Here is a 22,011-nt window from a genome sequence, read left to right on the forward strand (position 1 = left end):
CCTCCATGTACCTATCCAAACGCTAAATCAAGGCAGGACTTTCACGGTGAACAGTTGGGCCTTGGGAATGTTGTCGGACAGAGCGACCTTGGACTTCATGTACATGGTTCCCTGAAAGTGGCCTCACAGGTAGACAGGGCAGTGAAGAAGGCGTTCGGCACGCTGGCCTTCGTCGGTCAGGGCACTGAGTACAGGAGTTGGGACGTTACGTTGCAGTTGTGCAGGACGCTGGTGAGGCCACACTTGGAGTATTATATTCAGTTTTGGTCGCCCTGCTATAGGAAAGATGCCATTAAACTGCAAAGAACACAGAGGAGACTTACGAGGATGTTGCCAGGACTCGAGGGACTGAGTTATACGGAGAGGCTGGGCAGGTTAGGACTTCATTCCTTGGCGCGTAGGAGACTGAGGGGTGACCTTACAGAGGTATATAAAATCATGAGGGGCATAGCTAGGGTGAAAGCACACAGTCTTTTCCCCAGGGTTGGGGAATCAAGAACTTGAGGGCACAGGTTTAATGTGAGAGGGGAGAGACCTGAGGGGCAACTTCTTCACCCAGAGGGTGGTCAGTATATGGAACGAGCTGCCACAGGAAGTGGGTGAGGCAGGTACATTAACAACATTTAAAAGACACCTGGACAGGTCCATGGGTAGGAAAGGTTTCGAGGGATATGGGCCAAATGGGACTGGCTTAGATGGGAATCTTGGTCGGCATGGACCAGTTGGGCTGAAGGGCCTGTTTCCATGCTGTGTGACTCTGTGACTACATCCTGACTGGGAAATATCTCGCCGTTCCTTCACCGTCACTGGGTCTAAACCCTGGAACTCCCTCCCCAACAGCACCATGGGAGCCCCTCCCCCACATGGACTGCAGCGGTTCAAGGGGGAAGCTCACCCCCTCCTTCTCATGGGGCAGTCAGGGACGGGGGGTAAATGCTGGGCCTGGCTGGTGACTCCCGGATCCCAAAAAAAACCCCTCTCTCCAAATATGGAGAGCCACGTGAATTCACCACATCTTTCAGCTTCAAACACTGCCCCAGGAAGCTTCACAACAGCGAAGTTAAATGAAACTGGACACTGAATGAGACAAGGAGAAATGGTGACGTGGCTCAAACAGAAAGAAGGTTGTAGGCAGGGAAACGGCACCGAGGGTCCGGGAGGGAATTCCAGAGATGGTGGGGGGGGGGGGGGGGGGGCAAGGCAGCCAAAGGCACGGCCACCAACGGTGGAGGGACAGGAATCCAGGAATAAAGAAGAGGCTGGAATAGGAAGACATAGAACACACAACACGGAACACGGAACAGTACCGCACAGGAGCAGGCCCTTCGGCCCACCATGTCTGTGCCAAACACGATGCCAAATTAAACCAAATCCCTTCTGCCTGCACACAGTCCGTCTCCCTCCATTCCCTGCACATCCACGGGTCTGTCTAACAGCCTCTTAAACCCCTCTATCGTATCTGCCTCCACCCCCACCCCTGGCAGCCCGTTCCAGGCACCCACCGCTCTCTGTGTAAAAGATTTGCCCCACACATCTCCTTTGAACTTTCCCCCCTCACTTTAAATGCATGTCCTCTAGTGTTGGACATTTCTACACTGGGAAGCAGACTCTGCCTGTCTACTCTATCTGTGCCTCTCATAATCTTATAAACCTTGATCAGGTCTCCCCTCAGCCTCCACCGCTCCAGAGAAAACAACCCAAGTTTGTCCAACCTCTCCTCATAGCTCACGCCCTCTAATCCAGGCAGCATCCTGATGAACCTCTTCTGCACCCTCTCTAAAGCCCCCACATCCTTCCTGTAACGGGGCGACCAGAACTGAATGCAGTTCTCGAACATGTTGTAACTCACACCGAGCAACAATGGAGAAACCTGTTCGATGACTGGGTAAGGAGAGAACGGCAACTGGAGACACGAGAGAGGCACAGATTAATCAACAAACTGACGCAGCCAGAAATTCGGCAGCTTTACTGTGACTGGAGCATATTTACAGCATAATAACAACCGCTAAAAGCTTCTTTAGTCTGACAGCAGTGCCTTGGAAACACAGCTTGCAGCAATTTCCCTCATTTAACTTGAATAGCTGCTGAAGCACATTGGGAAGCCAATGCCTGAAACGAGAGTGGGTTTGATGTGTCAACGAAGCTCGTGCCAAAGAGCTCAGGGTGGTGTCGACCCCACCGTCAGGGAGGTGGGGCCGGAGAGAGGGACCGCAGGACATCCATGTTCACTTGTCGGTCCAAAGGTGAGGGACCATTTCAGAGGTCATCAGAGGGTCATACAGAACAGGCACTTCGGCCCATCCTATCAATGCCAACCTGGAAGCAACCAGGCAGCGGATGGCCCCGGGTCCGTCACCTTCCCTCACTTGGTGATCCAGACACCTGTCCACTGCTGTGTGACTCCCTGCCTCCACCACCCCCTCAGGGAGTGTGTCCCAGATCCCAAACCCCCCCTGGAGGAAAATAAATCCCCCCCCCCCGGAGGAAAATAAATCCCCCCCAATCTCTCCCCCCTTTACCCTCAGCCTGGATGTAGGGGCCGGAGGGGTTTACAGAGACGGGGAGGGGTGTAGGGGCCGGAGGGGGTTACAGAGACGGGGAGGGGTGTAGGGGCCGGAGGGGGTTACAGAGACGGGGAGGGGTGTAGGGGCCGGAGGGGGTTACAGAGATGGGGAGGGGTGTTGGGGCCGGAGGGGGTTCAGAAACGGGGAGGGGTGTAGGGGCCGGAGGGGGTTACAGAGACGGGGAGGGGTGTAGGGGCCGGAGGGGGTTACAGAGATGGGGAGGGGTGTTGGGGCCGGAGGGGGTTCAGAGATGGGGAGGGATGTAGGGGCCGGAGGGGTCACAGGGAGGGGTGTAGGGGCAAGAGGGGGTTACAGAGACAGGGAGTGGTGTGGGGGCCGGAGGGGGTTACAGAGACAGGGAGGGATGTAGGGGCCGGAGGGGGTCACAGGGAGGGGTGTAGGGGCAAGAGGGGGTTACAGAGACAGGGAGTGGTGTGGGGGCCGGAGGGGGTTACAGAGACAGGGAGGAGTGGAGGGGCAAGAGGGGGTTACAGAGACAGGGAGGGGTGTAGGGGCCAGGGGCAGTTACAGCGGTAGGGGGTGAGGAGGGATGGGGAACACCCTGGCAGTGCCAACCTCCCAGTAAACAGGCAGCAGACGGTGTGATCACAGAGACAGCCTGATCCCTAGCTGCAGGCCCTCAGCAGCCTGAGTCAGCCCTGTCAAATAACGATCTCACCACCACAGCTGGGGCTTTCCTAATGAATAGAGAACACCCCCAAATCCCCAGTGTGTACAACTCCACAACCTCCATCGATTGCCTTAACATTCACTTATAAACTCAGTCAGCATCACTCGGAGAGACGGAGACCATCACTGCGAGGTGCAACGTCAGCAGGGCCGCAGGGACAGGGTCGCTGGGGGAGCAATGGGTCAAAGTGGCCTGCTGCTGGGCACAAGGTCAGTGCAGACTCAGTGGTCCGAATGGCCTCTCTCTCTTTGCTGGACCAGACTCTGCTCGGCTGAGCAATGACAGAGCTTCGAACCTCTCTACAGTCTGGAGGGGACAACTCAATGAAAGTAGAAGCTTCTCTGTGTGAAACAGCAGTGGGGAACAGGAGAAGGGTACAGGCAAACGGTTTCCTGAAAGTGGCATCACAGGTAGACAGGGTGATGTTGGTGGTGTTTGACACACTGGCCTTCATCAGTCAGGGCGCTGAGTACAGGAGTTGGGAGGTTATGTTGCAGTTGTCCAAGGTGTCGGTGAGGAGTATTGTGCTCAGTTTTGGTCACCCTGCTATAGGGAAGACATCATTCAGCTGGCAAGAGTGCAGAGAAGTTTTATCAGAACCTAAATCAGGTTTATTATCACTGACATATGGCGTGAGATTTGTTGTTCTGCAGCAGCAGCGCGGTGCAAGGCATAAAATTACTGTAAGTTACAAAAATAAGTAAATTGTGCAAAAGAGGAATAACGAGGTAGTGTTCATGGACGGACTCGAGGGACTGAACTCCAAGGAGAGGTTGGACAGGCTAGGACTTTATTCCTTGGAGTGTAGGATGAATGCACTGTCGTTTTCCCAGGGTTGGGGAATCGAGAACGCAAGGGCACAGGTTTAAGGTGAGAGGGGAGAGATTTAGTAGGAACTTGAGGGGCAGCTTTTATATGGAACGAGCTGCCAGAGGAAGTGGGTGAGGCGGGTACATTAACAACATTTAAAAGACACTTGGACAGGTCCACAAATAGGAAAGGATTAGAGGGACATGGGCCAAACATAGGAAAATGGGACTGGCTTGGATGGGGCATTTTGGTCGGCATGGACCAGTTGGGCCGAAGGGCCTGTCTCTGTGCCTTATGACTCTATATCAAACCAAGAACTCGACCTAGACTGTCCACCACTGCTTCTGATGACACAAGAGATGGCAGATGCTGGAACCTGGAGCAACACACACGAGGTGCTGGAGGAACTCAGTGGGTCGGGCAGCGTCTGTGGGGGGAGAGGGATGGTCGATGTTTTGGGTTGAGAACTGGGGCATTTGGTCATTTCTGAGGATCCTTGAAAGTCAATCATGTTGTTGGGTCTGGAGTCACATATAGACCCAGACCGGGTACGGACGCTCTGGGGTCACATATAGACCCAGACCAGGTACGGACGCTCTGGGGTCACGTATAGACCCAGACCAGGTACGGACGGCAGATTTCCTCTCTTAAAGTCAGCCAGTTGGATTTTTACAAATACGTTTGCGTTTCACAGTCACCATAACTGAGACAGGCCTTTCTGTTTAAACCCCAGATCTACAGCATGAACTGAAGTTAAGCTGCCACCTGCCCTGCCGGGAGCTGAATTCTCGCCTCCAGATCCGCAGCTCTCTGCTTCCCTGCTCCCTCCTGTCAGCCTCTGGAGAGACACAGGCCAGTGGGAATTACCCAGACTGAAGTGAGAGGTGGTTTTGGATTGCCAACATCCACAGGAAGGTAACCGTATCAGTTCAGAGCCCGCTGGGACCTACAGACATCTTATTGGGTTTGGAACAGATTCACTGAATGAAATTATATCCTGTCGTTTGCTGTAACTGTGTTCATCTTACGCTGTCGTTTAATTTTTACTTTTATTAAACCTGATGTGTGACTTCAGGCTCAGAGGATGATGATGATGATTCGCTGTCGAAAGTGGAGCCCAAGACACGGGTTTACTGACAACACCAGGAGAACACACACTGCCCAACCAGGTCCACACTGCAGATGATGTGTTCTCCTGCCCATCTCTGTCCACTGACACAGGTGTACAAGAATCAAAGATAAATTCCCATCACCGAGACCCCCACCACCAACGTCCTGGGGGTCCCCACTGACCGTAACCCCACCAGACCAGCCACATAAACCTCGTGTCTACAGGAGCAGGTCAGGGGGTGGGGATCCAGCAGTGAGGGACTCACCTCCTGACACCCCAAGGCCTTTCCCCCATCTACACGGCACAGGTCAGGAGTGTGACGGGACACTCCCCACTGGCCTGGGTGAGTGCGGCGCCAACAACTCTCGAGGAGCTCAACACCGTCCAGGACAAAGCAGCCCGCTCGATCGGCACCCCATCCGCCCCCCTAAACACCCCCTCCCTCCACCACCGGTGCACAGTGGCTGCAGTGTGCACCCTCTACACAACGCCCCGCGGTTACTCGCCCAGGCTACTCCGACAGCACCTCCCAAACCCACCACCTCTCCCACCTAGGACAAGGGCAGTGGGTGCAGGGGAACACCACCACCTGCAGGTTCCCCTCCCAGTCACACCCCACCCTGACTGGGAAATATCTCGCTGTTCCTTCACCGTCACTGGGTCTAAACCCTGGAGCTCCCTCCCCAACAGCACCTTGGGAGCCCCTTCCCCACACGGACTGCAGCGGTTCAAGGAGGTGGCTCATGGGGCAGTCAGGGACGGGGGGAGGGGGGTGGATGGTAAATGCTGGACCTGGCCGGTGATGCCCAGATCCAGAAAAGTAACAAACAACCAAAGCGCAGGCTGATAAGGTGGAAGCTGGAATGGTGGATGACTTTTTGGGGTGAAAGGGCTTGTCGCTGGGAAGGAACAGTCCAGCTGAGCTGAGGAGGTCCTTGAGGTCCAGATCTGAGTGGTGTCCTGTGTGTGAGGGTGGCTCCCTCACAGAGCACTATCATGTCCACATGTAGCATCACTGCCCGGACTCGGGGGTCTGAGTTACAAGGAGAGGTTGTGTAGACTAGGACTTCATTCCCTGGAACGTAGGAGACTGAGGGGTGACCTGATGGGGGTATATAAGATCATGAGGGGCGTAGACGGGGGAGTTCAAATCAAGAGGGCACAGGTTTAAGATCAGAGGCAAGAGGTTTAAAAGGGACATCAGGGGCAGCTTCTTCACACGGAGGGTGGTGCATATTTGGAATGAGCTGCCAGAAACAGTGGTTGAGGTGGGCACATTAGCAACGTTTAAAAGCCATCTGGGTAAGTCCATGGATAGGAGAGGTTTAGAGGGCTATAGGCCAAACGTGGGCAGATGGGACCAGATCTCTGGGCAACGCAGTCGGCATGGACCAACCTGTTTCCGTGCTGCATGACTCCATGACTTTAGTCATACAACATCCCCCAGAACAGCACCTGACCACGGATTGCCACCACACAACTCCAGCCCTGCAGGAGGACACACTACACGTTTAACCAGACACAGACTCCCGACCCCTGGTGAATGATTCAGACGTGGAAGCGGGAAGGATCCATTCCGGGAGAGGTGACAGGAGCTGGATCCTGAGAGTTGTTGACCTTCAGCTCCACGTCCTCCAATTAACGAACCTCAGTCTGTCCGTCCCCACGATTAACGATTTGCTCTAATTGACAACAACATCTCCCCACCCACACAGACTGCAAAACCACCTCCAACGAGCTCTGGTTCAGAGGCCGGAACTTCTGCTGTGAATCCGCCCGGAGACAGCCTCTCGGATCATCAGTCAACAGCTCAGCGTTATCGACGTAAACACCGATGTTCAAACCCCTCCACCCCTCCTCGTCTCTGTAACCCCCTCCTGCCCCTACACCCCTCCCCGTCGCTGTAACCCCCTCCCCGTCTCTGTAACCCCCTCCGGCACCTACACCCCTCCCCGTCTCTGTAACCCCCTCCGGCCCCTACACCCCTCCCCGTCTCTGTAACCCCCTCCGGCCCCCACACCCCTCCCCGTCTCTGTAACCCCCTCCGGCCCCTACACCCCTCCCCGTCTCTGTAACCCCCCTCTGGCCCCCACACCCCTCCCCATCTCTGTAACCCCCTCCGGCACCTACACCCCTCCCCGTCTCTGTAACCCCCTCCGGCCCCTACACCCCTCCCCGTCTCTATAACCCCCTCCGGCCCCCACACCCCTCCCCGTCTCTGTAACCCCCTCCGGCCCCTACACCCCTCCCCGTCTCTGTAACCCCCTCTGGCCCCCACACCCCTCCCCGTCTCTGTAACCCCCTCCGGCAACTACACCCCTCCCCGTCTCTGTAACCCCCTCCGGCCCCCACACCCCTCCCCATCTCTGTAACCCCCTCTGGCCACTACACCCCTCCCTGTCTCTGTAACCCCCTCCGGCCCCCACACCCCTCCCCGTCTCTGTAACCCCCTCCAGTCCCCCTCCCCCCTTCCTCCACACCTTGGCCCTGACGTCTTTCACCGTCTCCCCACAGGACTCACATCGATGGGCACACAGGAGACTGCAGACAATTCCTTGTTAAAGGTGAAAAGTCCCAAAGAGGGCAGAAGGCGAGGTTGGTGGGGGGGGGGGGGTGGATCCAAGAGGTCTCCCAGTGCCTTGTGTGTAGCTTAGATGGGTCTCCCGGTCAGCATGGACCAGTTGGGCCGAAGGGCCTGTTTCCGTGTTGGGTGACTCTGTGACCCCATCAGGTTCTGGAACTGACCCACACGACCTGAACCCCACCTCAGCCAGGGAACAGTGCAGACCCCATCCCTTACCGCGTGGGCTCGTCTCTGACCCTGGCTTTCCCTTCACTCATGTCTTGCTTTACATCGTCCGCTTTCCCCTCTCTTCACCATCTTGTACACGTGGAACACAGAACACGGAACAGTACTGCACAGGAACAGGCCCTTCGGCCCACCAAGTCTGTGCTGAGCATGATGCTGAATGAAACTAAATCCCTTCTGCCTGCACACGGTCCACACCCCTCCAATCCCTGCACATTCACGTGTCTGTCTAACAGCCTCTTAAACCCCTCGATCATATATGCCTCCACCCCCACCCCTGGCAGCCTGTTCCAGGCACCCACCGCTCTCTGTGTAAAAACCTTGCCCTGCACATCTCCTTTAAACTTTCCCCCCTCACCTGAAATACATGCAGTTTAGGTTGAGAGTTAGCGGGCAGTGGGAAAATTATCCCTCTAGCGTTCATTGATCTCATTACTGGAGATTCAGTCTCACTGGACCCTGCCACTTTGACTTGGCTCATGACTTCATTATCCTGGTCCCGCTCCACTCGCCTTTATTGCGACCTGTGCCCTAATCCAGATTCCATGTCTTAATAGGGTGGGATAGGGGTCCCAGGGTTAGAGTTAGGGTTAGGGTTTTGTGCCCATTATTATTAATGCCATCCAGACCCGTCCAGGTGAAGGGTCTGGACCCGAAACATCGACTGCCCGTCTCCCTCCACAGACGCTGCCCGACCCACTGAGTCCCTCCAACACCTCCTGTGTTGCCCCTTCGACAGGTTGGTTGTTGCTCCAACAGATCATTTGCCTTTGTAGCTGCGTGCAACCCCTGGACAATTAGCTCCTTGTGACTGCTGCACCCCAGACCCATCATATATCAACGTATCCCAGCTAACCCCGCTGTTGTTCCTACACAGGTAGACAACTTCACACCCCACCCTTATAACTGTAACTGCCACATATTGGCCAACACACTCAATCTGTCCAAGTCACCTCGAGGCCTCTCTGCGTCCCCCTCACACTTGCTGCCGGTCCTGTGTTGCTGGACAACATCACAGACTGCAGCCATTCAAGGCGCAGCTGGGGGTGGGCGATGACCGTCGGGCCTTGGACGAAGGCTCACCTCGCACACCACAGGGGGAGGAAGGAAGACCCGGGAAGGAGGGGCAACTCATTGGAGTGACCCGGCCCCACAACTCCCTGTGGCTGTGGAGGCTTTGGAGAGGGTGCAGAAGAGGTTCACCAGGATGCTGCCTGGATTAGAGGGCATGAGCTCTCAGGAGAGGTTGGACAAACTTTGGTTGTTTCCTCTGGAGCAGCGGAGGCTGAGGGGAGACCTGATAGGTGTTTATAAAATGATGAGAGGCAGAGATAGAGTAGACAGCCAGAGCCTGCTTCCCAGGGTAGAAATGTCTAACACAGCTTTAAAGTGAGAGGGGAAAGTTTAAAGGAGATGTGTGGGGCAGGTTTTTTACACAGAGAGCAGTGGGTGCCTGGAACGGGCTGCCAGGGGTGGGGGTGGAGGCAAATACTATAGTGGGGTTTAAGAGGCTGTTAGACAGACACGTGAATGCGCAGGGAGTGGAGGGAGATGGACCGTGTGCAGGCAGAAGGGATTTAGTTTAATTTGGCATCGTGTTCGGCACAGACATGGTGGGCCGAAGGGCCTGTTCCTGTGCTGTTCGATGTTCTAACCCCCTGTGGTAGAGAATCTCACAGGAAAGCTGCAAACATGATCAAGGATCCCTCCCACCCCAGACATTCTCTCCTCTCCCCCCACCCCTGTCGGACAGGAGATAAAAAAAGGCTGAGAACATATCCCACCAGGCTCAAGGATAGCTTCTATCCCGCTGTTATCAGAGTCTTGAATGGACCTCTCATATGCTAAAGATGAACTCTCGATCTCCCAGTCTACCTCATCGTGGCCCTTGCACCTTATTGTCTGCCTGCACTGCGCTCTGTCTGTAACTGTAACACTACACTCTGAATTCTGTTTTCCTTCAGTACCACCTCCATTTACTGATGTGGGGAATGATCTGTCTGGATGGCAGGCAGACAAAAGCTTTTCACTATATCTCGGTACAGGTGACAGTAATAAACCAATTCCATTTTCAATAGCACTGCATTCACAACTCTGTGCACAGAACTGCAAACCTCACTGAGCATTGTAATTACAGAAGGAACACATTTGGACAAATACTGAATTAGCCTGTTATTGTGTTAGCAGGGACAGAGATTTATCCATCTACTGCATAAAGCAGGTGGTTCTCCCATCTCCTGAATCAGCCCCTGACAAATGTAGTTCAATTAATGAGTAACAACTATTATTTAATACCAGAAATTTGTTTGCATTAATTAATTTACCCGAACGAAACAATCCAGATCAGAATATTACCACAGATGCATGCTCCATTACTTAATCCACACAGGGAGCCTGAGACTGTTTCTCAAAAATGGTGGGCGTGGAAGGAAAGGTTCCTTTCAAAACACAATTTTAAACCCCATTTGGTGTCACAGAGTCACACAGCACAGAGACAGGCCCTTCGGCCCAACTGGTCCATGCCAACCAAGATGCCCATCTAAGCCAGTCCCATTTGCCCGCGTTTTGCCCATATCCCTCTAAACCTTTCCCATCCATGGACCCGTCCAAGTGTCTGTTAAGAAGTTGTTATTGTACCTGCCTCACCCACTTCCTCTGGCAGCTCGTTCCATATACTGACCACCCTCTGGGTGAAGAAGTTGCCCCTCATGTCCCATTTAAATCTCTCCCCTCTCACCTTCAACCTATGGGAAAAAGACCCTATCGATGCCCCTCATGATTTATACACCTCTATAAAGTCACCCCTCAGTCTCCTATGCTCCAAGGAATAAAGTCCCAGCCTGTCCAACCTCTCCCTACAACTCAGGCCCTCGAGTTCTGGCAACACCCTCGTAAATCTCCTCTGCACTCATTCCAGTTATGTCTTCCCTAAAGCAGGGTGACCAAAACCGAACACAATACTCCAAGTGTGGCCTCACCAGTGTCTAGTACAACTGCAACATAACCTCCCAACTCCTGTACTCTGTGCCCCAACTGATGAAGGCCAGCATGCCGAATGCCTTCTTCACCGCCCTGTCTACCTGTGACGCCACTGTTGGTTTTTCTTCAAGAATAGGGCAAAATGAATGGTCGGTTCCAGATTTCAGATGAGGCTGGGCTTGTTTTCTCTGGAGCGTCAGAGGCTGAGGGTGACGTAACAGAGGTGGATAAAATGATGACAGGCAAAGATAAGGTAGGTACCAAGAAACCTTCCCCCCAAGGCACAGATGTCTAAACCCAGAGGCACCAGTTCAGGGGAAGGGTGTCGGTGATTCAAGTGCTCATCTGTAGGAATGTTGAGGGGCTTTGCTGACACCACCCCCTCTGCTCGTGCCGTCCAGATTCCAAACCCCCTTTGGGGGAAAAGATTCCCACCTCAGTTCCCTCTCACGCAGAACCCTTGCCCTCTAGTTTTGGATCCCAAGTTCCCAACAATCCAGTCTATCACTAAGGAAGTTACATGGAACATAGAACACAGAACAGTACAGCACGGGAACAGGCCCTTCAGCCCATTGTATTGTGCCCAACTAATTAAGCCAATAGTGCCTAATTAAACTAGTCCCTTCTGCCTTCACAATGCCCCTATCCCTCCAATCCCTGCACATCCATGTGCCTGTCTAAGAGCCTCTTAAGCCCCTCTATCGTATCTGCCTCCACCCCCACCCCTGGCAGCCCGTTCCAGGCACCCACCACTCTCTGTGTAAAAAACCTGCCCTCCTTTAAACTTTCCCCCTCTCACCTTAAATGCATGTCCTCTGGTATTAGACATTTTGGCCCTGGGGAAAAGATATCAGCAGTCTACTCTACCTGTGCCTCTCATAATCTTATAAACCTCTATCAGGTCTCCCCTCAGCCTCCACCGCTCCAGAGAAAACAACCCAAGTTTGTCCAACTTCTGCTTATAGCTCACACCCTCTAATCCAGGCAGCATCCTGGTGAACCTCTTCTGCACCCTCTCCAAAGCTCCACATCCTTCCTGTAACGGGACGACCAGAACTGAATGCAATACTCCAGATGCGGCCGAACTAGAGTTTTATAAAGCTGCAACGCAACTTCCCGACTCTTGAACTCGGTGCCTCAACTGATAAAGGCAAGCGTGTCGTACGCCTTCTCTACCTCCCTATCAACTTATTCAGCCATTTTCAGGGACTGATGGACCTAGACCCCAAGATCCCTCTCAGGAGATAGGGAGGGGTGTAGGAGCTGGAGGGGGTTACAGAGATATGGAGGGGTGTAGGGGCTGGAGGGGTTTACAGAGACGGGGAGGGGTGTAGGGGCTGGAGGGGTTACAGAGAGGGAGGGGTGTAGGGGCCGGAGGGGGTTACAGAGACAGGGAGGGGTGTCAGGGCGGGGCGGGGGGTTACAGGACAGGAAGGAAAGGCCTCGTGGGATCTGAAAACAAGGGTGAGAATGTTTAATGACGGGATGCTGGTGTGGGTTGACCACAGGACAGAGGAGTTTGGGATGAGCTGGAGTTTGCGGGGACAGGAATGAGGGAGGCCGGGAACATTGGAATCATCGAGTGGGCAGATGACGGAGATGATTCACACTGGACCCTCACACAGTGGTTCTACGGACAGGGAGTAGTTTACAACACCCAATCAGGCAGTGCCCCAGTGTGTGGCAGTGTGAATCCTGCTGACCTCCCTAGCACCAGCAGCATGTTTAACGTGACCATCACTGGAGCCAAGAACCGACGGCCTCGATCAAACTGCAAACTCACTCAGTGAGGCCAATTAACTTCTAACCGAGCCTTACCTTCCCAGCTGCAGCGGTTAAAATTTGTGGCTTCCAGTGAGGACTCTCTGGTGGTTCACTGCTGTGCCCCAGGAGCAGAAATAAACTCAGTGTGCAACGTGTTATAAAACCCATCCTCACTCAGGATGAGATCTTGGGGGTGGGGCGGGGCGGGGCGGGGCGGGGGGTGGGGGGGTGCTGGTCTGGGAATGGATGGGCTGAAGGGTAAGTCCCAGGCAATGACTATCTCCAACTCGAGAGTCTGACTATCTCTCCCCAACAGTCAGCGGTATTCCCATCGCTGACTCCCTCACCATCTGTACAGAGGGTCACAAGAATCACACAGCAGGGAAACAGGCCCTTCGGCCCAACTGGTCCATGCCGACCAAGATGCCCATCTCAGCTGGTCCCATTTGCCCACGTTTGGCCCATATCCCTCAAAACCTTTCCCATCCGTGGACCTGTCCAAGTGTCTTTTAAATGTTGTTAATGTCCCTGCCTCACCCACTTCCTCTGGCAGCTCGTTCCACGTACGGACCACCCTCTTGGGTGAAGAAGTTTCCTCTCAGGTTCCTATTAAATCTCTCCCCTCTCACCTTCAAGCTGTGCCCTCTAGTTCTTGATTCCCCAACCCTGGGTAAAAGACTGTGTGGATTCACCCTATCAATGCCCCTCATGATTTTGTACACCTCTATAAGGTCACCCCTCAGTCTCCTACGTTCCAAGGAATAAAGACCCAGCCTGCCCAACCTCTCCCCATAACTCAGGCCCTCGAGTCCCGGCAACATCCTCATAAATCTCCTCTGCACTCTCTCCAGCTTAATGGCATCGTTCCTGTAGCAGGATGACTAAAACTGAGCACAACACTCCAAACCCAGTCTCATCAACGTAACTGCAACATAACGTCCCAACTCCAAAAACAAGAGGGTAACTAGGGAGAGGGTAGGACCACTCAAGGACAAAGGAGGCAGTTCATGCCTGGAGCCAGAGGAAGTGGGCGAGGTTCTAAACAAGTACTTCACATCGGTACTCACCAGGGAGAAGGACATGGAGTGAGATCGGGGAGGGGAATGCTGATGTTCTTGGGCATGTTGGTATCGAGGAGGAGGTGGTGCTGGGTTTCTGAAGGAACATTGAGGTGGGTAAGTCCCCAGGGCCTGTTGGGATTGATCCCAGGCTGTTGAGAGGTAAGAGAGGAGACTGCTGAGGCCTTGACAAAGATCTTTGTTCCCTCTTTAGCCACAAGCGAGGTCCCAGAGGACTGGAGAGTAGCCAATGTTGTTCTTTGTTTAAAAAGGGCAATAGGGACCAACCAGGAAACAATAGGCCAGTGAGCCTTACGTCAGTGGCAGGGAAATTATTGGGAAAGATTCTTAGGGACAGGATCTACTCACATCTGGAAAAGAACCGACTTATTGGGGACAGTCAGCATGGTTTTGTGTGTGGGGGAGGTCAAGCCTCACAAAGGATTGAGTTTCTTGAGGAGCTGACGAAGATGATCGATGAGGGGAGGGCAGTGGATGTTGTCTACATGGACTTCAGTAATCCTTTTGACAAGGTCCCTCATGGCAGGCTGATCCAGAAGATGAGGGCACATGGATCCACGGTGACTTGGTGAATTGGATACAAAATTGATTGGCTGTAGAAGGCAGAGGGCAGTGGTGGAGGGGTGTTTCTCTGACTGGAGGTCTGTGACCAGTGGTGTTCCGCAGAGATCAGTGCTGGGACCTCTGTTTGTGTTTGTGATATTGATAAATGACTTGGGCAAAAATGTAAGTTTGAAGATGAGACAAAAATTGGCAGAGTTGTGGAGAGTGAGGAAGATTGTCCAAGGATACAGCGGGATAGAGATCATTTGGAAATATGGGCAGAGAAATGGCAGATGGAGTTTAATTTGGACAAGTGTGAGGTGTTGCACTTTGGGAGGTCAAATGCAAGAGGAAAGTGTGCAGCAAATGGCAGGATGTACAGAGGGAACTTGAAGTGCACGTCCATCGCTCCCTGACAGTGGCAACACAAGTAGATGGGGTGGTAAAGAAGGCGGACAGCACGCTTGCCTTCATCGGACGGGGTGTTGAGTATAAACATTGGGAAGTCACGTTGCAGCTGTATAAAACTCTGCTCAGACCACACTTGGAGCACTACGTGCAGTTCTGGTCGCCCCGTTACAGGAAGGGTGTGGGGGCTTTGGAGAGGGTGCAGAGGAGGTTCACCAGGATACTGCCTGGATTAGAGGGCATGAGCTATAAGGAGAGGTTGGACAAACTTGGGTTGTTTTCTCTGGAGCGGCAGAGGCTGAGGGGAGACCTGATAGAGGTTTATAAGATTATGAGAGCACAGATAGAGCAGACAGTCAGGACCAGGGGACTTGTCTACCTTTAGGCCCACTAGTTTGCTCATCACTACCTCTTTAGTGACAGCGATTGTATTGAGGTCCTCACCTCCCATCGCATCCATAACATCTCTCTGGCATGTTAGACATGTCTCCACTGTGAAGACTGACACAAAATAGTCGTTCAAGGCCTCAGTCATTTCCACATTACCCAATGTTAGTTCCCCATCTCGTTTTCCAAGGGACCTACGTTCACTTTAGCTGCCCTTTTCCACTTTATACAATTATAAAACTTTTACTATCTGTTTTTATATTCTGTGCTAGTTCACTTTCACAATCCATCTTCCCTTTCCTTGCTGCTTGCTTGATGGTTCTTTGTTGCTTTTTAAAGTCTTCCCAATCTTCCAGCTTCCCACTTCTCTTGGCGACTTTGTACGCATGAGCCCTGAGCTTGATGCCTTCTTTTATTTCCTCAGTTATCCGCGGCTGACTCTCCCCACCCTTCCTGTCCTCGCTTTTAACTGGAATACACTTTTGTTGAGAGCCGTGAAAAATCTCTTTGAAAGTCTTCCCCTGTTCCTCAACTGTCCCACCGCACAGCCGGTGTTCCCAGTCTACACTGGCCAACTCCTCCCTCGCCCCGTTGTAGCCTCCCTTGTTTAGGCATAATACACTGGTTTTAGATCGAACTATTGCACCCTCTATTTGTATGAGAAATTCAATCACACTGTGATCACTCTCTCCAAGAGGATCCCTAACTACAAGATCATTAATTTTACCTGTCTCAGTGCACAGGACCGGATCTAAGAGAGCATTTTCCCTTGTAGGTTCACTAACCTGCTGTTCAGGAAAGCTATCACGGAGGCATTCTGTGAAGTCCTCCTTAAGACCGCCTCGACCAATTTGATTCGCCCAATCTATGTGGAAGTTAAAGTCCCCCGTGATAACTGCCGTTCCATTCTTACGTGCATCAAGTATTTCTTGGTTTATTGCCTGAGCCACTGTAATAGACAACTCCCGCCAGACAACGGTAAAAGACAACCCCTTATTCCTTTCACTCTTCCTAATCTCTACCCAGATGGACTCAACATTCTGCTCCTTGGATCTTACATCGTCTCTCACTATCGCCCTGATTTCATTCTTAATTCAGAGCGCTACCCCACCTCCCTTACCTTCCTGCCTGTCCTTCCGTATCACCGGATACCCTTGGATATTTAATTCCCAGTCATCCCCACCCTGCAATCACGTTTCTGCAATGGCCACTGAATCCTACCCCTTTGTACTGATCTGCGCCACAAGTCCACTGACCTCGTTTCGAACACTACGGGCATTCAGATAAAGTGCCCTTACACACATTAGGAATCCAGTCACCTTTGTGTCCTTCGCGTTTGACTTCCTGAACTCTGCTCTTACTTTTCTCTTTTCCAAGCTTTTGCTCGGGTCTCCGCATTGCTTCGCTCTGTCTTTCTGCATGGATTCCCATCCCCCTGGGAAGTGGGTCAGGCAGGTACAACAGTAGCATTTCAGCAGCACTTGGATAGGTCCATGGAGGGGTGAGGCTTGGGGGGATATGGGCCGAACGCAGGAAATTGGGACTATTTCCCAGTCAGGGTGGGGTGTGACTGGGAGGGGAACCTGCAGGTGGTGGTGTTCCCCTGCACCCGCTGCCCTTGTCCTGGGTGGGAGAGGTGGTGGGTTTGGGAGGTGCTGTTGGAGTAGCCTGGGCGAGTAACCACAGGTCGTTGTGTAGACGGTGCACACTGCAGCCACTGTGTGCCGGTGGTGGAGGGAGGGAGTGTTTAGGGGGGTGGATGGGGTGCCGATCGAGCGGGCTGCTCTGTCCTGGACGGTGTCGAGCTCCTCGGGAGTTGGATCCACACTCACCCAGGCCAGTGGGGAGTGTCCCGTCACACTCCTGACCTGTGCCGTATAGATGGGGGAAAGGCCTTGGGGTGTCAGGAGGTGAGCCCCTCACCGCAGGGTCCCCACCCCCTGACCTGCTCCTGTAGACACGGGGTTTACGTGGCTGGTCCGGTGGGGTTCTGGTCAGTGGGGACCCCCAGGATGTGGACAGAACATGGAACAGTACAGCACAGGAACAGGCCCTTTGGCCCACCGTGTCTGTACCGACTATGATACCAATTTAAACTAAATCCTTTCTGCCTGCACATGGTCCGTCTCCCTCCATTCCCTGCGCATTCACGTGTCTGTCTAACAGCCTCTTAAACCCCTCGATCGTATCTGCCTCCACCCCCACCCCTGGCAGCCTGTTCCAGGCACCCACCACTCTGTGTGTAAAAAAACCTGCCCCGCACATCTCCTTTAAACTTTCCCCTCTCACCTTAAATGCATGCAGTTTGGGGTTAGAGTTAGGGTGAGGCTTTTGCACACACCATTATGTGACTTTTATTTATAGAAGTGTTATTAACTAAATTCAAGTACACGGCTGCCAAGGTGGGAGTTGAACTCACGCCTCACACACAACAGAAGAACACAAGGACACAACAGGAGGAGACCACTCGGTCCCTCTAACCCCACCATTCAGTGTGACCGTGGCTGATCGACACCGGCTGCAACACCTCCTCTGTGGCGGTTCCCCATTGCCCTCCGTTCCCCAATCATTCAAATATTCCTCCACCTCCTCCTGAAACCCCACTGACGATCTGGTCACCTCCACCTCGGGGGCAGTGGATCCCAGGGGATCACCCACAACCCCCCCCCCCCAACCCCGTGAGAAGTTCCTCAGCTTTAAATGTCCATCCTGTACCTGTGTCCCAGTGGAAACTTCTCAACACCTCCTTTGGACCTTTGTTTCAATAAGGTCACCCTATACAGTCAGACACCCTCACACCCCATCAGGTACAGTCCGACACCCTGACACACCATCAGATGCAGTTGTACACACCTACACCCCACCAGGTACAATCCAACGTCCTCTTGCTTCGCCAGGTGCAGTCTGACACCCTTGCGCCCCACCGGGTACAGTCCAACACCCCCACACCCTACTGGGTACAGTTGGACACCCCGCCGGTACAGTCCAACAACCCTACAGGGTACAGTCCAACACCCTGCCAGTACAGTCGAACACCCTCACACCCCACCGGTACAGTCGGACAACCCCACACCCCATGGGGTACAGTCGGACACCCCGCCAGTACAGTCGACCACCCCGCCGGTACAGTCGGGCAACCCCACACCCCATGTGGTACAGTCAGACCCCCCCCACCAGTACAGTCCGACACCCTCACACCCCGCCAGTACAGTCAAACACCCCACTGGTACACTCAGACAACCACACACCCCATGTGGTACAGTTGGACACCCAGCCAGTACAGTCAGACACCCAGCCAGTACAGTCGGTCACCCTCACACCCCACCAGTACAAACACCCCGCTGGTACAGTTGGACAACCCCACACCCCATGGGGTACAGTAGGACACTGAGCCAGTACAGTCTGACACCCTCACACCCGACCAGTATAGTCGAACACCCCTACACATTACCAGGTACAGGCTGAACCCCCCGACAGCGCCCCCGCCGCCCCGTTCCCCCCTTACCTTCTCCGCACTCCTTCCCGTGGTATCCGGTGCCGGCACAGTCGCAGACGGCCCTGCCACCCAGCACGGAGCAGGAGCCGCCGTTGAGGCAGGGGTTGTGGCGGGCGCAGAGCAGCTCGCTCTCGCTGCGGATGCCCTGGCTGTTGAGCAGCACGGGCGGGGTGTCCCCCACCTTCAGGTTGGCCAGCAGCCCTCGGTAGGGCGGCTCATACTTGACGGTGCTGGAGGTGAGGGCAGACAGCCGCACGTCGGGCGGGATGCCCCCCACGAACAGGTCACTGGCCACCGTCATGTCCGGCCGCTTGGAGCGCACCCGGGCCGCCCCGGCCTCGCCGTCCACCACCAGCCGTGTCTCCCGCTCGTTGCGTGTCAGCACCACCATGTGCCAGCGGTCATCATCCACCCGGGCATCGGTCAGCAGCACAGCCGGCTCTGCGCAGAAGATGCTGAAGCGCAGCCTGAGCCGCCCGCCGGCCACCATCAGCTCCAGGAAGTCGCAGTAGCCCCCGTCGTCCACGTAGAGCAGCAGCGCCCGGCTGGCATTGGTCCGCAGGCTGAAGCTCAGCTCGCCCCGTGACCCCGCGTCCCACCGGCCGTACCGGGCCCACTGCCCCGCCGAGCCCCCGAACTCCAGCGCCCCGTTCAGCCCCGCCGCGCACAGCAGGAGGGCGGACAACCGTAGGAGGCAGGCCGACATCTTCTCACTTCCCTCGTCCTCCGCAGTCAAAGCCGGTCTCCTCCGCTGTCCCGAGGCGACCCCTCTGCGCCTCTCTCCTCCTCCTCGCCGTGCAGACGTACGACTCCCCCCACCCCCCCCCTTCCTCTGTCCGGCCCCGCTCCCCACCCCCTCCTCCCCACCCCACCCACCCCCCCCTCCGCAGAGAGCAGAAGATCCTCAGGCGCGTCTCCTCGTCCCCGACTGGGGCTCCCACAGACCCCCGCGGAGTGGCATCTGATCCCTGAGCAGCGGACCCCCGTGGGGGAGGAGGGCGAATCCTGTCGGACCCTCGACCGGCGGGACGCGGGGGCGGGGGGGGCGGGATGTTGCTCAGCTGGTCGCCGGGGTGACCATGGTGCTCCGCATTGGAATTCCGGTCTGACAGACGAGGCGGTGGGGGGGGGGGGGGGGGACGGGGCAGAGAGCGAGAGAGGCAGGCGGGAAGCACCGGCAGAGGCGAGTGTGCGCCTGTAGGTCCGGGACAGGCGACCGGATCACATGGTGCGGCGCCGGACTTCCAAACCCATGGCGGTGTCCAACCTCCCTCTGTGCCGAGCCAGAGAGCGACGTCGACCTGCCAGAGAGAGCACAACACCCATCAACGTCTCCTCCACACGAGAGCAAAGCCACGTTACAGCCTGAAAACACACGAGGCAGAGCAGCAGCTGAAAATTGGTTAAGATGTTTCACAGAACAGTACAGCACAGGAACAGGCCCTTCGGCCCACTGTGTCTGTGCTGATCACGATGCTGAATTAAACTAAATCCATCTCTCTCCGTTCCCTGCACATTCATGTGTCTGTCTAACAGCCTCTTAAACCCCTCCATCGTATCTGCCTCCACCCCCACCCCTGGCAGCCCGTTCCAGGCACCCACCGCTCTCTGTGTAAAAAAAACTTGCCCCACACATCTCCGGTAAACTTTGCCCCTCTCACCTCGTATCTCAGCTGGATTAACAGCTGTTTAACAAGCCAGCAGTAATGGTGCAATTGTCACTGTAGACACTCGGGAGCCAAGCTGTCCTGAGGCGTGGTTACACACCTCTCGCCCAGGGAGCTGGCTTGCTTTTCAGCATCTGCCCACGTGCACTGACTTGTCAACAGTTCCCTCCTGCTCACTGTGTCTACAGGAGCAGGTCAGGGGGTGGGGATCCCGTGGTGAGGGACTTACCTCCTGACTCCCCAAGGCCTTTCCCCCATTTACACGGCGCAGGTCAGGAGTGTGACGGGACACTCCCCAATGGCCTGGGTGAGTGCGGCTCCAACTCCCGAGGAGCTCGACACCGTCCAAGACAGAGCAGCCCGCTCGATCGGCACCCCATCCACCCCCCTAAACACCCCCTCCCTCCACCATCGGCGCACAGTGGCTGCAGTGTGCACCGTCTACACAACGCCCCGCGGTTACTCACCCAGGCTACTCCGACAGCACCTCCCAAACCCACCACCTCTCCCACCCAGGACAAGGGCAGCGGGTGCAGGGGAACACCACCACCTGCAGATTCCCCTCCCAGTCACACCCCACCCTGACTGGGAAATATCTCGCTGTTCCTTCATCGTCATTGGGTCTAAACCCGGGAACTCCCTCCCCAACAGCACCGTGGGAGCCCCTTCCCCACACGGACTGCAGCGGTTCAAGGGGGCGGCTCACCCCCTCCTTCTCACGGGGTAGTCGGACGGCAGGGTAAATACTGGCACGAACAAGGACTGTAAGTGAGACCCATCCCCGTGGAGTGAGACGTTGGGAATCATCACTTCAGCAGTGGAACATGACCCCGGCACTGCCCGACCTGATGGAACCCCCTACACAGACGCTGCCCGACCCGCTGAGCTCCTCCAGGGGGTTGTGTGTTGCTCCAGATTCCGGCCTCTGCCGTCTCCACTGGAATGTTTTCCCAGGTTGTCCCCGCTCGGGTTTATCACAGACCATGGGAAGCTCGGAGGTGTCCCCCGCGCCCACTGTGCTGGGGGTCATCCCTCACGCTGCACCGGTGAGCTCCCCACAGCGAGGCTGTAGACTGAGGCAGAGAGGCTGTCACCTCAGCCCATTCGTAAGGCACAGAGAGGCCATTCGGCCCATCGAGCCTGCTCTGCCATTCAATGCAACCACGACTGATTTTCCAAACACCTCGAAAACAGGCCCTTCAGCCCACTAAATCCCTGCCAGCCACCAACCACTCACTAACGCCATCCCCACACTAATCCCATTTCATTCTCCCCAAATTCCCAAACACTGCCCAGGATGGCAAGAAACTGCAGAGAGTTGTGAACACAGCCCAGTCCATCGCACAAACCAGCCTCCCCTCCACAGACTCTGTCTACACTTCCTGCTGCCTTGGGAAAGCAGCCACCTTGGACATTCTCTTTCCTCTCCCCTCCCACCAGGCAGAAGATGCAAGAGCCTGAGAACACCAGCAGGCTCAAGGACAGCTTCTGTTATCAGATTCTTGAACGGACCTCTCATACACTAAAGATGAACTCTTGATCTCCCAATCTACCTCGTCGTGGCCCTTGCACCTGATTGTCTGCCTGCACTGCACTTTCTCTGTTACTGTAACACTTTATTCTGCATTCTGTTTTCCTTCAAATGTCAGCACAACATTGTGGGCCGAAGGGCCTGTACTGTGCTGTAGTGTTCTGTGTTCTGT

The 22,011-nt window shown here is 54.9% G+C and overlaps 1 protein-coding gene across 2 annotated transcripts in view; it reads right to left on the reverse strand.

The window, feature by feature from the left end:
- The window catches only part of LOC127586968 (neurexin-2-like), a 760,879-nt gene extending 741,434 nt beyond the window's left edge, over positions 1-19,445 (reverse strand). For both annotated transcript variants that reach the window (XM_052045024.1, XM_052045023.1), the window contains exon 1: positions 18,651-19,445. In XM_052045024.1, coding sequence (XP_051900984.1) covers positions 18,651-19,347 — 697 coding nt within the window. In that variant the 5' untranslated portion in view covers positions 19,348-19,445. The remainder of the gene's footprint in view (positions 1-18,650) is intronic.
- Between the last annotated feature and the right edge of the window lie 2,566 nt (positions 19,446-22,011).

This window comes from Pristis pectinata, chromosome 38 (genome assembly GCF_009764475.1).
Source record: "Pristis pectinata isolate sPriPec2 chromosome 38, sPriPec2.1.pri, whole genome shotgun sequence".
Lineage (NCBI taxonomy): Eukaryota > Metazoa > Chordata > Chondrichthyes > Rhinopristiformes > Pristidae > Pristis > Pristis pectinata.